At 41.4% G+C, this 18,210-nt stretch overlaps 1 protein-coding gene across 7 annotated transcripts in view; it reads right to left on the bottom strand.

Annotated features, from left to right (window-relative positions):
• The window catches only part of MYO9B (myosin IXB), a 116,963-nt gene that overhangs the window by 60,365 nt on the left and 38,388 nt on the right, over positions 1-18,210 (bottom strand). For all 7 annotated transcript variants that reach the window (XM_070747748.1, XM_070747766.1, XM_070747783.1 and 4 more), the window contains exons 5-13: positions 15,286-15,385; positions 14,294-14,394; positions 13,402-13,531; positions 11,105-11,194; positions 8,769-8,885; positions 8,191-8,325; positions 4,487-4,608; positions 3,547-3,688; positions 2,056-2,251 (exon numbers count right to left, since the gene is read on the bottom strand). In XM_070747748.1, coding sequence (XP_070603849.1) covers positions 2,056-2,251; positions 3,547-3,688; positions 4,487-4,608; positions 8,191-8,325; positions 8,769-8,885; positions 11,105-11,194; positions 13,402-13,531; positions 14,294-14,394; positions 15,286-15,385 — 1,133 coding nt within the window. The remainder of the gene's footprint in view (positions 1-2,055; positions 2,252-3,546; positions 3,689-4,486; positions 4,609-8,190; positions 8,326-8,768; positions 8,886-11,104; positions 11,195-13,401; positions 13,532-14,293; positions 14,395-15,285; positions 15,386-18,210) is intronic.

Genomic DNA, 18,210 nt, shown 5'->3' with positions numbered 1-18,210 from the left:
GCTGGACACAGAATACCCTAATTCTTTCTCCCCCCATTTTTTTCCAAAGCAATCACCAGTGGAATAGGTTGGGCTCAGGGAGAGGGTGGTGTTAGATGCATAATCATGATGCAATAGATGACAGAATTGCTTTGGCAAAGGCTGCCTTTCATTCCGCCCAAAAGTCCATCTTGAAATACTTAGCAAAACTGAAAGTCTACAGTGCAACCCATCATAACTGCTTCAAGGAACATGCTTCAGAAGAGAAGTTAAATTTTATTTATTTATTTATTTATTGGATTTGTACGCCGCCCCTCTCCGCAGACTCGGGGCGGCTAACAACAATGATAAAAACAGCATGTAACAATCCAATCCAATAGTAAAATAACTAAAAAAACCCTTATTATAAAAACCAAACATACATACAGACATACCATGCGTAAATTGTAAAGGCTTAGGGGGAAAGAATATCTCAGTTCCCCCATGCCTGACGGCAGAAGTGGGTTTTAAGAAGTTTACGAAAGGCGAGGAGGGTGGGGGCAATTCTAATCTCTGGGGGAAGTTGGTTCCAAAGGGCCGGGGCCGCCACAGAGAAGGCTCTTCCCCTGGGTCCTGCCAAACGACATTGTTTAGTTGACGGGACCCGGAGAAGGCCCACTCTGTGGGACCTAACTGGTCGCTGGGATTCGTGCAGCAGAATTGCTGCAACAGAATTATCATCTAATGAGCAATGGCTGCTTTGTAGTTTATGATAAGGCCATGCTATTGCAGTGGTTAATTTGAAATATTGTAGAAGGTAATTCATTGTTGCATGAACTATCAAATAAAGAAAGAGATGAGGACTGTTTTAGAATGGAGTCGCCAATGCAATAGAAAGATGCCACCCAAAGTCTTCCATACACTGTCGATAATATCTACATGAAACCGCTAGGTGAGATCATCCAAGGGCATGGGGTGAGGTATCATCAATATGCCGATGATACCCAGTTATACATCTCCACCCCATGTCCAGCCAACGAAGCAGTGGAAGTGATGGGCCGGTGCCTGGAGGATGTTAGGGCCTGGATGAGTGTCAACAAGCTCAAACTCAACCCAGACAAGACGGAGTGGCTGTGGATCTTACCTCCCAAGGACAACTCCATCTGTCCGTCCATTACCCTGGGGGGAGAATCACTGGCCCCCTCAGAGAAGGTTCGCAACTTGGGCGTCCTCCTCAATCCACAGCTCACATTAGAGAAACATCTTTCAGCTGTGGCGAGGGGGACGTTTGCCCAGGTTCGCCTGGTGCACCAGTTGCGACCCTACTTGGACCGGGAGTCACTGCTCACGGTCACTCATGCCCTCATCACCTCGAGGCTTGACTACTGTAACGCTCTCTACATGGGGCTACCTTTGAAAAATGTTCGGAAACTTCAGATCGTGCAGAATGCAGCTGCGAGAGCAATCATGGGCTTTCCCAAATATGCCCATGTTACACCAACACTCCGCAATCTGCATTGGTTGCCGATCAGTTTCCGGTCACAATTCAAAGTGTTGGTTATGACCTATAAAGCCCTTCATGGCACCGGACCAGATTACCTCAGGGACCGCCTTCTGCTGCACGAATCCCAGCGACCAGTTAGGTCCCACAGAGTGGATGTTCTCCCGGTCCCATCAACTAAGCAATGTCGCCTGGCGGGACCCAGGGGAAGAGCCTTCTCTGTGGCGGCCCCGGCCCTCTGGAACCAACTCCCCCCAGAGATTAGAACTGCCCCCACCCTCCTTGCCTTTCGTAAACAACTTAAAACCCACCTCTGCCGCCAGGCATGGGGGAATTGAGATCCTCTTTCCCCCTAGGCCTTTACAATTCTATGCATGGTATGTATGTATGTATGTTTGGTTTTTATATTAATTTAATCATCAATACCAAATTACTATTGTACACTGTTTTATTGTCGCTGTTAGCCGCCCCGAGTCTCTGGAAAGGGGCGGCATAAAAATATAAATATAAATATATAAATATATATATATAAATAAATAAATAAATAAACAAATAAATAAATAAATTTTCATTACTTCTGCTGTGCTCATGCTTACCTGCTGTTTTCTCAGCCCTTTGGCGGCCCGCTTCTGCAAAAACAGCCATGGCGTGGATTGCTGCACGGAGGATAGCCCACCGGAAAACAGCCACTGGGTCCATTCCAATCAGCTCCCGGACGTAAGTGCTGTCACTGCTCCGCAGCAAGGCAACAATATCTGGCCGCATATAATCCATGTTCTTTTCACGGAAATCCTATAAGGAAGAATGGCCATGGAAGCCAAGGCACATGGCAAAGGTTATGCTCAAGGGACAGGTGGATTTAACCATGGCTCTGCATGTCTTCCTACCCTCCTTTACCGTGCTAAAAGTTGAGGTCTTCAAGACATGCTTGGCAGCTGGTTCACTGCTGGAAATCAGAACCATTAAATATACTTTGGGATGTCAACGTTCATTTGAATTGCATTTCTATTAGATGAACACTGATGACTGGGCAATGTCAATAGATTCTCTGTGTACTTATCAAAGTGAATACTGTATTTTTCGGAGTATAAGAGGATGAAAATTTGGGTGCGTCTTATACTCCAAATGTAGCTTTTTTTTTAAGCTTTCCCCCCCATCACTAATGATGTGCTAGCAATCAGCAATCAGCCGGGGTGGCGCAGCAGGTAGAGTGCTGTACTGCAGGCCACTGACGCTGCCTTGTAGATCTGAAGGTCAGCGGTTCAAATCTCATCACCAGCTCAAGGTTGACTCAGCCTTCCATCCTTCCGAGGTGGGTAAAATGAGGACCTGGATTGTGGGGGCAATAGCCTTGCTCTGTTAAAAAAGTGCTATTTCTAACATGTTGTAAGCCGCCCTGAGCCTAAGGAGAAGGGTGGCATAAAAATTGAATGAATGAATGAATGAATAAATCTTCCTGGCTCTTCCTGGCTTGTTTTCATTGCTACTCCCTCCGAAAAAGGTTTTTCCAGCCTCAATGAGGGGCTAACAATCGTCTCAGCTTGCAGGATTTTTTCATTCCTACTCCCTCTGAAAAAGTTTTTTTCCAGCCCTAAATCTTTGCAGGCTTGTTTTCATTCCTATTCATCCTATTCCCTCCTAAGAAGGTTTTTTTCAGCCCTAACCAGGGGATAAAAGCTGACCAGACTAAGGGCACTAGCCAATGAATACCTGATAGGTAGATTTTTCTCCCCCAAAACTAAGGTCTGTCTTATACTCTGAAAAATACGCTACTTGTTCAGCATTGGAAAGAAAAACCTATGGCTTCAATCACTCATTGGAGACCTGGTGTTCCTGTGACTCATGATTGGATTGCTTAACAGACATAAATTATATATGAATGACGAAGAAAAACAATCATTTTTTATTGAAACTCTTGTAAAACTTCCATTCCAAACTGACAAGATCAATTAGATCATTTTAAAGGATGTATTTTGACTTGTTTCAACTAGCAAGGATCTTCTCATGAAAACTAGCTCTCCTTTTTTGGCTGATTAAACCACAAGCAATTCCTGGGCATTCTGCATCTGGAGTCACATTCCGATTACCTTTATCTGATATTTCACTTTGCCAGCAAAGTGTTGAATGATGAAAGCAGGTTCCAATACAGGAGTTCCGATGAAGAACTTGCTGTCTTCGTGCTGCTTTTTGAACTTTGCAAGAAGCGTCTCGCTAGTGGCATGCGGGAAACTGCAGCAAAAGAGGAAGCCAAAGGCAGAAGAGCTTAAACTTGGCAAACTGGGGAGGGGATGATATCAGAGGTTCCCAAATGGAGAAAGGAATTCTACATCCCGTCAATTCGCAACCTGTTGGAAGCAGGATTCTAAATACTACTGAATTCGTGCACATTTCTTTAACTGGTAGTTTTGTATTTTTATTTGGTAAGTACAGTATAATGGTAGAATAAAGGCTATCCCTTCCTTCTTCAATTGCTCCTGGTTACATAACTTCACGCTCCACTCTTAATGGGAAGCGGACTTTGTGCCTTACCAAACAGACACTGATCAGACTCCTATCCACCTAATTTCACAAATCGTACATTTTAAAAGTTCAGTAGCAAATCCTGGGCCATATCTATGTCCACTTGTTCATCTTTACTGGAAGATAGAGTGCAAAACCCCCCCTCAAACTCTACCACTTAATAAATCCAGCATTATTAACCATAGAATCATCATTTTGGAACGTCCCCTAGTCCCACTTATAAGTCTCTCCTTTCCTCCACATGCTTCAATAAATATTTAACTTACATTTCTCTTCTTCCCAAATGAGTTAATGTTTAGCTTTGGAGGAATACATGTCTAAACGTGCTTTACTTATTACCTTCATATCCCTTTTATTGTGTATAAGATGCTAATTTGTGGATGGAGGCTGCACTTTCTCAAATCTTCCCTCCCTGCCAACTTCACGTTTATTTAGGCAATATCATTATATTTTGTCTACATATTTATTGTACATTTTCTCCTAGGCTCACAGCTAAGCTATACTTACTTGCTTTCTTCATCTAGTAGGTAGAACAGACCAGTTGGTTTCTTGCCAATTAAATGGATGCAGGCCACATTGTCTGTATAGTCAATGTTGTGCCATGCAATCCCTTCACTCTGATACTCCTCCTGCAATAAATAAATGTGGGAAGTCAGGTATCAACAGCTTTTCTTTCTCTCTCATACCTCTTTACCTCTAAATATTAGAACATGGGGGTAGGGGAATCACCTGATTGATAGTTGAGGACAGAAAAACAAATAGAAACATAGAAACATAGAAGTCTGACGGCAGAAAAAGACCTCCTGGTCCATCTAGTCTGCCCTTATACTATTTTCTGTATTTTATCTTAGGATGGATATATGTTTATCCCAGGCATGTTTAAATTCAGTTACTGTGGATTTATCTACCATGTCTGCTGGAAGTTTGTTCCAAGGATCTATTACTCTTTCAGTAAAATAATATTTTCTCATGTTGCTTTTGATCTTTCCCCCAACTAACTTCAGATTGTGTCCCCTTGTTATTGTGTTCACTTTCCTATTAAAAACACTTCCCTCCTGGACCTTATTTAATCCTTTAACATATTTAAATGTTTCGATCGTGTCCCCCCTTTTCCTTCTGTCCTCCAGACTATACAGATTGAGTTCATTAAGTCTTTCCTGATACGTTTTATGCTTAAGACCTTCCACCATTCTTGTAGCCCGTCTTTGGACCCGTTCAATTTTGTCAATATCTTTTTGTAGGTGAGGTCTCCAGAACTGAACACTGTATTCCAAATGTGGTCTCTTTGTGTACATCACGGTTTAGGGCAGTGATGGCGAAGCTATGGCACAGGTGCCACAGGTGGCACACGGAGCCATATCTGCTGGCACATGAGCAGTTGCCCTAGCTCAGCTCCAACGGGCATGTGTGTGCCAGCCAGCTGATTTTTGGTCCCCACAGAGGTTCTGGGAGGCTTCCAGAGAGCCTGGCAGGGGATGGGGGAGGGTATTTTTATCCTCTCCTGGCTCCAGGGAAGCCTTTGGAGCCTGGGAAAGGCAAAACATGAGCCTACTGGGCCCACCAGAAGTTGGGAAACAGGCAGTTTCTGGCCTCCAGAGGGCCTCCGGGGAGTGGGGGAAGCTGTTTTCGTCCTCCCCAGGCATTGAATTATGGGCGTGGGCTCTCTCACATGTGTGATAATGTGCACACACGCTCTTTTGGCACCTGAGGAAAAAAAGGTTCGCCATCACTGGTTTAGGGAGTATCATAAGGTGCCAACTTTCTTGGAGGAGAAAAAAGTATCTTACTGGCTACTTTGAGGAATAAAATCTCTAGGACTGACACTTTATTCTGTTTCTGAATTTCTCAGGATTATCTGTTCATTGTATGTGTATATATATATACACATGTACAATGAACAGATAATCCTGAGAAATTCAGAACCAGAATAAAGTGTGTGTATGTATGTATGTATGTATGTGTGTGTGTGTGTGTGTGTATATATATATGTAGATTGTTCTGAGTTCGGGTTTTGCCCCGTGTAATATTTTGAGTGTCTATGCGACGTTTCGGTGAAATCACATTCACCATCATCAGGCTGAAGTTATAAGCTTCGTGCTGCTGTAAATATAGAATTCTCTCTCTCTCTCTCTCTCTCTCTCTCTCTCTCTCTCTCTCTCTCTCTGTCTATCTATCTATCTATCTATCTATCTATCTATCTATCTATCTATCTATCTATCTATATCTATCTATATCTATATACAGTGATCCCTCTATTATCGCGAGGGTTCCGTTCCGAGACCCCTCGCGATAATCGATTTTTCGCAATGTAGGGTTGCAGAAGTAAAAACACCATCTGCGCATGCGCGCCCTTTTTCCCATGGCCGCGCATGCGCAGATGGTGGAGTTTGCGTTCCCCGCCGCCCACGCAAAGGGGAAACCCCAATTCGGCTCCTCGCTGCTGCTGCGCTACCGAGCAGATCAGCTGTTGGGCGGCCGAAGGAACCTTCCCTGGGTCTTCCCCTCTTGCTGGCGGGCGGGCGAGCGGCGGGCATCAGCGAGGAGCCGGGGTTTTCCCTTTGCGTGGGCGGCCAGGAAGACCCAGGTTGGGGGTTTGGGGGGGTGCTGGGAAGCCCCCCATGCCGCCGGCGACTTTTTAAAACAGCCGCGCGGCTTCCCAACTGAGTCCTGAATCCAAACGCGGAAGTTCGCCTTTGGCGTTTGGCTTTAGGACTCAGTTGGGAAGCCGCGCAGCTATTTTAAAAGGTCGCCGCCGGCATAGGGGGCTTCCCAGCACCCCCCCGAACCCACAACCCGGGTTTGGGGGGGTGCTGGGCAGCCCCCCATGCCGTCGGCGACCTTTTAAAACAGCCGCGCGGCTTCCCAACTGAGTCCTAAAGCCAAACGCCAAAGATGAACTTCCGCGTTTGGCTTCAGGACTCAGTTGGGAAGCCGCGCGGCTGTTTTAAAAGGTCGCCGCCGGCATGGGGGGCTTCCCAGCACCCCCCCGAACCCCCAACCTGGGTTTGGGGGGGTGCTGGGAAGCCCCCCAGGCCGGCGGCGACCTTTTAAAACAGCCGCGCCGCTTCCCAGCTGACTCCCGAAGCCAAACGCGGAAGTGAGGGTTTTTTTAATTAATATTTTTTTAAAAATCGCGATATAGCGTTTCGTGAAGATCGAGATCGCGAAACTCGAGGGATCACTGTATATCTATCTATCTATCTATCTATCTATCTATCTATCTATCTATCTATCTATCTATCTATCTATCTATCTATCTATCTATCTATCTATCTATCTATCTATGACGGTCTTGGTATATTCGGGTTTCTTCCCATGTAGGATTTGGAAATTTCTGGCAACGTTTCGATGAGGTCCCACTCATCATCTTCAGGCTGGTGTTTCTGTCCTTGTTCTAAGGCGAACACTGCGAGACCTAAGCTGCCTTCCTTCTATAAATACTGGTGGTTGGGTGTGGTTTGATGGCTCAGCAATTGCCTGCTGTGTAGAAACTTCCTGGTATATATATATAACGTATATAAATATATATAAACCAGAATGTGAATTAAATGGACCAGAGAGTTCTTATAATCTTAAAGCAAGAACATCTCCCCTTCCAAATCAAGATCTTCACTAAGAAAGGAAGGTTCAATGGCAGCAATTACAAATGTAACAATGGCTTTCTTGTAAATGACCATTTTGAGAAACACTTAATTACACAAGCCGTGAATCCTTGCATCATGGTTTCAGACATATTTCATTACCAGATTCCTCAGTGCCTTCAACAATGGCAGAGCTTCTAATGTACTTAACGTACTTGAACGTTCTTGGAAAGCTTTATAGAGAGATGTGTCTGCCTTGAAAACAGCCCATGTTTCAGTTAGCAACTGAACGTTAGCAACATCAGCAACTGACTATAAAAAACGTTTTAGAATGTTTTGTATTGTGCCATAAAATGCTTTATGATAACATAAATTTGATTGCAAAAAATATTTATGTTAAAGGTTTTATGTTGGAAAGTAATTTATAAACACCATGCTTTAGTAGAAAAAGTAAAATATAGAGGTTTGCAAACTGAAATATGTCAGCAGGATCTCAAATCCCAAATCAATACGGTCATTCAACCTGTTTTTATACCTATTACCTGGCTGTAAAGTTTTTTTTTAAAAACCCCACCATTTTTAATCTGCAAAATAAAAAGCAGAACCCTTTCTGTTTCTTCCATTGCTTACCTGTTCAAGCTTGAAAATATGTTGATTGAAGTAATACTGCAACTGCTCATTTGCATAGTTTATGCAGAACTGTTCAAAACTGTTTGTTTTGAAATCTTCAAAACCAAAGATATCGAGTACCCCAATGGACAAGCACTATGCATGGGAACAGAATCAGGAGAATTTTATTTATTTATTTATTTATTTTGTGCAATACACAATGAGGGTTTTAGGGGGTATATATCTATATACACATAGTAAAATACATGATGAAGGTTATAGAGGAGATACTCATAGTAAAATATATCTATGAAAGAATAGAAAAGAAGGTATAGTAATAGAACATATCAATGAAAGAATAGAAGAAGAGATATAGGAATAGAAGAAAGGTATAGGAGATATAGGAGAGCAATAGGATAGGGGACGGAAGGCACTCTAGTGCACTTGTACTATATTGATGCACTCAAAACTGAATATACTGTAAGTGGCCCGTTCCCAAAATCAAACCATTTCCCTATCCATTTAAAGAAAAAAACCAGCCAGGTGACAGGCAGTTCCACAACTCAGAAGCAAGAACCACCTGCTCCCTGGAAGCATACCGTAACAGACTCTTCCATATCCTTCTTGTTGAGAAGTGCATGGTTAATTCGCAGAACGATCCAGTCAAAGAGGGCACTGTACAAAGACTTAGCCATAGAGTCACGAGCTGTGATGGCCTGCAAATTAGAAAGCTCCATTATCACTTTGGTTTTCTCATTTATTTATGTGTTGGTGTGTTCAATTTCTATGGCCGCCCATCTCAATGAGTCATTGACTCTGGGAGGCTTACAATCCAAAATGATACACTACAGTTAAAAATATTAAAAACATTTTAAAACAATAAAAACAATAGCCAGTAAATGAGGCCTTGGACACATTCATCATCCTGGCCTCGGGAATAAATCAGATTTTTAGGGCTTTATGAAACATCTAGAACATTTGGGGCTACTCTGATCTCTCTCTTTTTTTAAAATATATTTTTATTGGTTTTGCACATTGAAATTTAAATAAAACAAACATAAAACGGTGCACAGTGCATGTGCCCATCACCCGACTGACAATCCCACCACCACCACCACCAATTGCAGGGGTTCAAATATTTACTAATTTATATTTTATTTCCTTAGCTCTACTTTGCATTTGTTTATTATTGAAAGAGTGATTGGAGTTTATTTTTCACATTTTCGTCACAAATTCTACTCAGCATATAATCTTTCACCTTATTCCATTGCACCATCAGCTTCTCCAATTTATTTTCGTCAAAATTGTTTAATCTTATTTCCATGATTCCAAAATGAATGTGATCCACCATGTACCAGTACCAATTCTGTAATGTCCATTTTTTAGACTATTTCCAACCCAATACCACTACCGCTTGAGCGCTTTCTAATGCTGCGGGGGTGGGGGCACTCTGATCTCCTCTGTTCCATAGAGCAGGGGTCACTGTGGAAAAAAAATCATCTTCTGATTCTTGCCAGTCAACGTTCTTTGGCTGATGGGATCTGCAGCATGCCCATTCTGCTTCATCTAGCAGGACAGGTAGAGCTTCTTGAAAAAAAGTGATCCTTCAGGTCACCCATATTGTTCTTGAGCCTTTCTGAAGGTCATGAAACACTTAAAAAAAAATCACTAAACATTGCTAGCATTTTTACTCATTGGTTTCCAAGGAAACATCCCCACACTTACGTAATTTATATTTTCCATTTTATGCCCCGATTCCATTTATTTCTATCATATTTGCAAAAACCATACCATCTTTTAGATATAAGCAGAACCTAATTGGTTTCTGGAGGAGGTTCGTAAGGCGAAAAGTTCGTAAGACGAAACATTGTTTCCCATAGGAAACAATGTAAAATGAATTAATGCGTGCAAGGGGGGGGGGGAAACGCAAAAAAAACGCCGCCGCCCGGCTGTCACCTTTTGAAACAGCCAGGCGCTTCTCAGCGTTCTCCCAATGCCGAATCTGGACGTTCGGCAAAAGTTCGGGTTCAGGTGGCCGCCGAGAAGCCCCGCCGTCCGGCTGTCACCTTTTGAAACAGCCGGTGGGCTTCTCGGCGTCCTCCTGAACCCGAACGCCAAACCCGAACTTTGCCGAACTTCTGGGTTCGGCGTTCGGGAGGCCGCCAAGAAGCCCTGCCGCCTGGCTGTCGTCTTTTGAAACAGCTGGGGGGCTTCTCGGCGGCCTCCCGAACACCGAACCCGGAAGTTCGGGTTTGGCGTTCGGGTTCAGGAGGACACTGAGAAGCCCCCCGGCTGTTTCAAAAGACGACAACCGGGCGGCGGGGCTTCTCGGCGGTGACCCGAACCTGAACTTTTGCCAAACTTCTGGATTCGGCATTCAGGAGGACGCCGAGAAGCCCCGACGCCCGGCTGTCGTCTTTTGAAACAGCAGGAGGGCTTCTCGGCGGCCTCCCGAACACCGAACCCAGAAGTTCAAGTTTGGTGTTCGGGTTTGGGAGGATACTGAGAAGCCCCCCGGCTGTTTGAAAAAGCGACAGCTGGGCGGCGGGGCTTCTCGGCGGCAGGTTCGTAAGACGGAAAAAATTCGGAAGAAGAGGCAAAAAATTTCTGAACCCCGGGTTCGTATCTCGGATTGTTCGTATGGCGAGGGGTTCGTATCATGTACCACTGTACTTTAAAAAAAATATGCTACTTAAGCAATAATTAAACTCTGGCAATTGGAAATTTGACACTGCAATATAGATTTGTTTTCTTTTGGTGTTTCTGAATTTTAATAGCTTTATTGCTCTCAGAATTGTTGCAAAATATCCTATAAATATTATATATGAAAAAATAAAGTTGCCCTTGAATTTGGGCCATCTGTAATTTTTTTTTATTTTATTTTATTTTAAAGAACCTTACTACCGGTAATCCTTCTCTATCATTAGGAACTCACCTCATTGAGGCTATATGGAAGGATCAGTTTATCATTCACTGTCACAGTTTTTCTTTTTGTCAATACTTCCACTAAGGTTTCACGTTTCACCTGGGAGAAAAAGAGCTGAGATTAACAACCTGACAAGGAAATACAGGAAATGATGAAAATGATCTGTAATTTTGATAATCAAAATTCCTGTAGGGTCTACTTATCCAGCTCCTATAAAGTTGCTGCAGATTGGTTTTAATCTTAAGCTCTGAAGCAAGATAGTGCAAATATAAATACAAATATAAAATCTCCCTTTTAAAAGGGAAAGATGATAATGCAACAGATTTTGGATTACAAAACATCTCACTTGTAATTGCGTAACATCTTACTGATAACTTTCCATTAGCACATCAACATTAGCATGCAAATGTTCATAGACTTTTATTTATTTTTTCCCATTCATTTCCTAATAGACTTGATTCCCATGATTGGTCTGCCATATGCCCTGAAACATGACTGTATTGGATCATGACTACTTAAAAGTCTACCTTTTCTAGAATATCAATGTTCAAATTGCATTCAATCCTGCTCCAAATGCATTCACAGACCAAGATTTCATGGATCTGTTTGGATCAGGGTCCAATGACAGCAACAATTTCATGAAATATCCTCTCCAAGGAGTACTGGTATGATAAATGATTTAGCTTTACTGGATAAATGGTCAAAGCAATGGAAACTGCAGTTTAATGTTTCCAAATGTAAAATAATGCATTTGGGGAAAAGGAATCCTCAATCTGAGTATTGCATTGGCAGTTCTGTGTTAGCAAAAATTTCAGAAGAGAAGGATTAGGGGTAGTGATTTCTGACAGTCTCAAAATGGGTGAGCAGTGTGGTCGGGCGGTAGGAAAAGCAAGTAGGATGCTTGGCTGCATAGCTAGAGGTATAACAAGCAGGAAGAGGGAGATTGTGATCCCCTTATATAGAGCGCTGGTGAGACCACATTTGGAATACTGTGTTCAGTTCTGGAGACCTCACCTACAAAAAGATATTGAAAAAATTGAACAGGTCCAAAGACGGGCTACAAGAATGGTGGAAGGTCTTAAGCATAAAACTTATCAGGAAAGACTTAATGAACTCAATCTGTATAGTCTGGAGGACAGAAGGAAAAGGGGGGGCATGATCTAAACATTTAAATATGTTAAAGGGTTAAATAAGGTTCAGGAGGGAAGTGTTTTTAATAGGAAAGTGAACACAAGAACAAGGGGACACAAACTGAAGTCAGTTGGGGGAAAGATCAAAAGCAACATGAGAAAATATTATTTTACTGAAAGAGTAGTAGATCCTTGGAACAAACTTCCAGCAGACGTGGTTGGTAAATCCACAGTAACTGAATTTAAACATGCCTGGGATAAACATATATCCATTGTAAGATAAAATACAGGAAATAGTATAAGGGCAGACTAGATGGACCATGAGGTCTTTTTCTGCCGTCAGTCTTCTTTGTTTCTACTGTTTTGGCTTAGCACTTCTGACTTTTTCTGAAGGCAGGAGGGTTAACAGTGCACATTTTTTCCTTCCCTGCTCAGGTATCTATTTAGCTTAAATGTTTGCTTGCTTTTTAAGTTTTAAAATGTAGGTTGCAAATGTAAGTACAGAAACAAAATACTTATTTTACCTTTTCAGTATACAGTGGTACCTTGGCACTCATCATTAATTGGTTCCAGGAGGTGCAATGAATTCCAAAAAATTGGAGTACCAGACAAATTTTTCCCATAGGGAGCAATGTCATAATAGGAAAGTGAACACAAGAACAAGGGGACACAATCTGAGGTTAGTTGGGGGAAAGATCAGAAGCAATGTGAGAAAATATTATTTTACTGAAAGAGTAGTAGATGCTTGGAACAAACTTCCAGCAGACATGGTTGGTAAATCCAAACTGAATTTAAACATGCCTGGGGTAAACATATATCCATCCTAAGATAAAAATAAGGGAAATAGTACAAGGGCAGACTAGATGGACCATGAGGTCTTTTTCTGCTGTCAATCTTCTATGTTTCTATGTGTCTATGTACAAGGCAACTAACAAATTGTAGCTTGCATGTTGAGAAGCAAGTAAATGATGGATACTGGGTCAAACTTTTAACATAAAAATGCACTGAGTACCAAATTTGATGAGTTTCAAAGCAGTTGAGTACCAAGGCACCACTGTAGTTTTATATGCCCTTTTTCAATGCTATTTAAGAAGGGTAAAGCTAATGATCTCTTTTTGTACCCAATGATCAGAGTGTCCGTCCAAGACAATAATCACGTAGAAAGATGTGAGGTACCTTCAGAAGCTGTGAGAGAATGTCTAGCACTTCAGGGGGTCCCACTTCCAACCCCTCATCTCGACCTGCTGCCTTTTTCTTGTATGTAACATTTCCCAGGTAGAGAATAGCAGAAAGCACTGAAAAAATTCTGTGAAAGTAAAAAACAGGATCACGTATTTTTTCAGATGAATAATATGTGTACTGACTGTCGTATACATTTGTCCATTAGAGTGTGATAAGAATGTATATTTATTTATGCATGAGTTAATGCCTACGAGTTTTTAACATAATTTTCTGCCTTTCGATTAGTTTCATATAGCTTTGTTTGCACATTAATGGAAATGACATCATGTAATATATGGTGTATCCTTCAAAAAGTCAAAGAGTCAAAAAGAGGGCAGGGAAAATATTTACTGACCCCTCACATCCTGGACACAAAGTGTTTCAACTCCTACCCTCAAAACCTCACTACAGAGCACTGCACACCAAGACAACTAGACACAAGAACAGTTTTTTCCGAACACCATCACTCTACTAAACAAATAATTCCCTCAACACTGTCAGACTTTCTACTAAATCTGCACTTCTATTCTACTAGTTTTTCTCATCCTTCCTATCACCCATTTCCTCCCATGTTGACTGTATGACTGTAACTTGTTGCTTATATCCTAAGATTTTTATTAATATTGCTACTTCATTGCTTATTTGACCCCTATGACAATCATTAAGTGTTGTACCACATAATTCTTGACAAATGTATATTTTATTTTATGTACGCTGAGAGCATATGCACCAAGACAAATTCCTTGTTTGTCCACTCACACTTGGCCAATAAAAATTCTATTCTATTCTATTCTATTCTATTCTACTTGTCTGAAAATTGGAAGGAGGCAGCTGAAGTATAGCTTACTGTTTCTTTGTTGCTGGGAGAAAACCAACCATTTCCATGGCTTGCTTTAACCGTTCGAAATCATGCTGGAGGTCTTCTCCATCTTCAATTTTCAAGTTATGCTGTGAATAAATCCAAACTAGCAAGTGTAAGTAGGAATGTCCACTAACAACAAAATTTACCACAATTGTCCTATGGCAATTCCTTTTGACAGCAGCTGTAGAAGTGGGGAAGGGACTAATAAAGGAACAAATTCTCCGTTGCTAGAAGAGGACCAAGTAGAAGGACCGTTAACTTAGCCTGTGTCATGAAAAAGCAGAGTATAACGTCAAATATAATAGACCAGGATTGAACTCCTGCTGTTCTTCCCCACCTCTGCTTTGAATCCCTTAGTGGAATTATGATTATTTTAGTACCTAAAGCAAATTTAAAAGGAATAGATTAATCAGTTTCCTACCAAAGTTACTTGGTAGAACTAAAAAGTATTTGCCCATACTAAAAATGTTTTCCAAGAGGAAAAAAAGTGTGTCAGATGGTGAGAAAGAGACCTAGCAGTGCTAGCACAATTTTTCTTCCCTTCCAAGCCATTCATTACAGCATAAGACACTTCCCCCCTTAAATCAGCAATAGGTAAATCTAATTCCACATTTAGTTTCACAAAGTTAAAAAATCTTGGTTTACTTTTCTGTGTAAACAAACAAACAAAATATTAATTTGAATTTTTTTTAGTATACTATTTGTCTGCTTATTAAAAATATTTTCCTAACATGTGACTAAAACAAAATCCTAGGTTTTTTTTTAAAGAAGCCTTAAATCGTTAAAGGATGTTCAACAGCTCTGTAGCATTTTACATGCAACAAGACATACAACTTCGGATTTAAGTAAGATCTTTGCAGTTTTTCATGGAGGAACAAAGGAGGCCTGTTTGGAGTTCCCTTCACTTCCTGAGGTGAAAAATATAGCTAAGCCTTGCATTTGTCAGTCAAAGTCAGGACAAAAAAGCCTTTGTATACCTGGTTGAGGTAGAAGTAGTCTTTAGGCTGCTTGAGGTGGAATTCTTTGCGCTCTTCCTCGCTGGCACCAAGCAGCAAATAATAAAACACATGGTAGTTCCTACAGAAACAAACACACCAGCCTTCCATTAACAGTACTTTGGTCTGACTCCCAATCCCATTATTCTTACCTGGGCATCTTCAGTAAAATCACCAAGAGCACCTAAAATTAATACCAAACACATCTGTGATCTATAAGAATCCTTTAAAACAGGGGTGTCAAACTCAAGGCCCAGGGGCCAGATCTGGCCCATGGGATGCTTAGATCTGGCCCGCTGGGCCACCCTGGAAAGAGTGAAGGATCCGTAGCGCCTCTGCCAGGGAAAACAGGCTCCTAATCTCCATTTTCAGCTGGGACAGCCCCTTGCAACCTTCTGCCAGTGAAAATGGAGCTTTAATCCAATATTAATATCAGCTTTTGAGAATCTGGTTTTTGTACAGAAGTAAGGAACGCAAGGGCCTTTTAGTTGACGGCATCAGTAGCATGGAATTCCTTCCAAGTGGAGTGCTACCTTTTATTCTGATTCATTTTTACTCTGAAATGATTTAATCTATAAACTCTTTTCAATTGTTGAAGTATTCAATATGCTCTTTAGTAACATATCCAACAAGGACAATGCCTTCAGACATCTTTCTTGACAAATCCATACCCTGTTCCTCAGCTCACATTTATTTACACAAAAGTATATAGACTCCCTTTGTAAAATTATTTTTAATCAAAATAAAAGAAGATAGAATTATGGCATGCTCTAAACTGACATGGTTTGTTAGCATTCTAAGTAGAGATGAATGCAATCCGGTGTATTGTTTTGAAAATGTATTTATCTGTTCAGAAAAAGCAAAGGTGGGCCATACTTGGAATGTCCTTTGGAATGGGAAGAAATAATAGAAACATAGAAACATAGAAGACTGACGGCAGAAAAAGACCTCATGGTCCATCTAGTCTGCCCTTATACTATTTCCTGTATTTTATCTTAGGATAGATATACAGTGGTACCTCGAGATACGAGTTTAATTCGTTCCGGACCTGGGCTCTTAAGTCGAGCAGCTCTTATCTCGAACGACTTTTCCCCATAGGAATTAATGTAAATAATTTTAATTGGTTCCAGCCCTCAAAAAACTCACAAAGTTAGTCTAAATTATGCAGAAAGACATGTTTTTAATGAAGAAATGTACATGTACATATAAATGAATAATGAAGTTTCTTTCACTTAACTTGTAAACTTTCTTAAACTTTTAAATTTACATATGTTCAACTTCTCTGCCACCCAATCCTGTAGGACAGAGGTCCCCAACCCTTTTTGCACCAGGGACCGGCTTTAAGCGATCAAGAGAGGAATGGGTGAATGAATGGACGGAGGGTGGGAAGGAAGGAAGGAAAGAGGGAAGGGACAGGAACAGAGGAAGGAAGCAAGGAAACTTATGAAAGGGGAGAGTAAGAGAGGAATGAGTGAAGGGAGGGAGGGAAGAAGGTGGGAAGGAGAAAGAAAAGAAGAAATAGAGGAAGGGAAGGTAAAAGAGAGAAAGAAAAAGAGCAAGAAAGAAAGCTGCAAGCACCCCCCCGAGCCCCCCAGGCCGGCTGCAACCTTTTAAAACACGCGCGCCGCTTCGCAGCTGTCTCCTGAAGCCGAACGCGGAAGTTAGCGTTTGGCTTCAGGAGACAGCTCCTTGGCGCTTGTATCTCGAATTTGGGCTTGTAAGTAGAACAAAAATATCTCTCCCCTCCCAGCTCTTATCTCGAGTTGCTCTTAAGTAGAGCAGCTCTTATGTCGGGGTTCCACTGTATGTTTATCCCAGGCATGTTTAAATTCGGTTACTGTGGATTTAGCAACCACGTCTGCTGGAAGTTTGTTCCAAGGATCTACTACTCTTTCAGTTTTCTCATGTTGCTTTTGATCTTTCCGTCAACTAACTTCAGATTGTGTCCCCTTGTTCTTGTGTTCACTTTCCTATTAAAAACACTTCCCTCCTGAACCTTATTTAACCCTTTAACATATTTAAATGTTTCGATCATGTCCCCCCATTTTAACAACCATTCTAATTTGTGCTCATTATGTGGGTATTGTGTAACTCAGCATGCTTAGCATACTGGTAAGTTTGCCTACAGCAAACATTTTATGATGGTAGCTATAACATATTTTCTAAATCCACTGGTGATGAGCTTCCGGGCTAAAAGACTGTATATTAATTATTTGGTATCCTGAAGTTTTGCCAACAATTCTCGCTGACATCTTAAAGAGGTGAAATTCTAAAGGAGCCGCTTTGTATGGTTTGTCTTTAAAATACTCTACTGTTTATTTTCAGGTGAGATGGCTGAGGATTCTAAATAGTGTTCACTAATTAAGAGCTGTTTTGTTTCGTTGGGACCTAGAGAGCTGTAAACCCAACTTTAACCTTCATTCTCCTCTTTCTTGTTAAAGATATTGAAATGTTTACAGATAGAAACATAGAAACATAGAAGTCTGACGGCAGAAAAAGACCTCATGGTCCATCTAGTCTGTCCTTATACTATTTTCTGTATTTTATCTTAGGATGGATATATGTTTATACCAGGCATGTTTAAATTTAGTTACTGTGGATTTACCAACCACGTCTGCTGGAGGTTTGTTCCAAGGATCTACTACTCTTTCAGTAAAATAATATTTTCTCATGTTGCTTTTGATCTTTCCCCCAACTAACTTCAGATTGTGTCCCCTTGTTCTTGTGTTCACTTTCCTATCAAAAACACTTCCCTCCTGAACCTTGTTTAACCCTTTAACATATTTAAATGTTTCGATCATGTCCCCCCTTCTCCTTCTGTCCTCCAGACTATACAGATTGAGTTAATTAAGTCTTTCCTGATACGTTTTATGCTTAAGACCTTCCACCATTCTTGTAGCCCGTAGA

The sequence above is a fragment of the Erythrolamprus reginae genome, chromosome 1 (genome assembly GCF_031021105.1).
Source record: "Erythrolamprus reginae isolate rEryReg1 chromosome 1, rEryReg1.hap1, whole genome shotgun sequence".
Lineage (NCBI taxonomy): Eukaryota > Metazoa > Chordata > Lepidosauria > Squamata > Dipsadidae > Erythrolamprus > Erythrolamprus reginae.
This window is presented reverse-complemented; position numbering and strand designations above follow the sequence as displayed.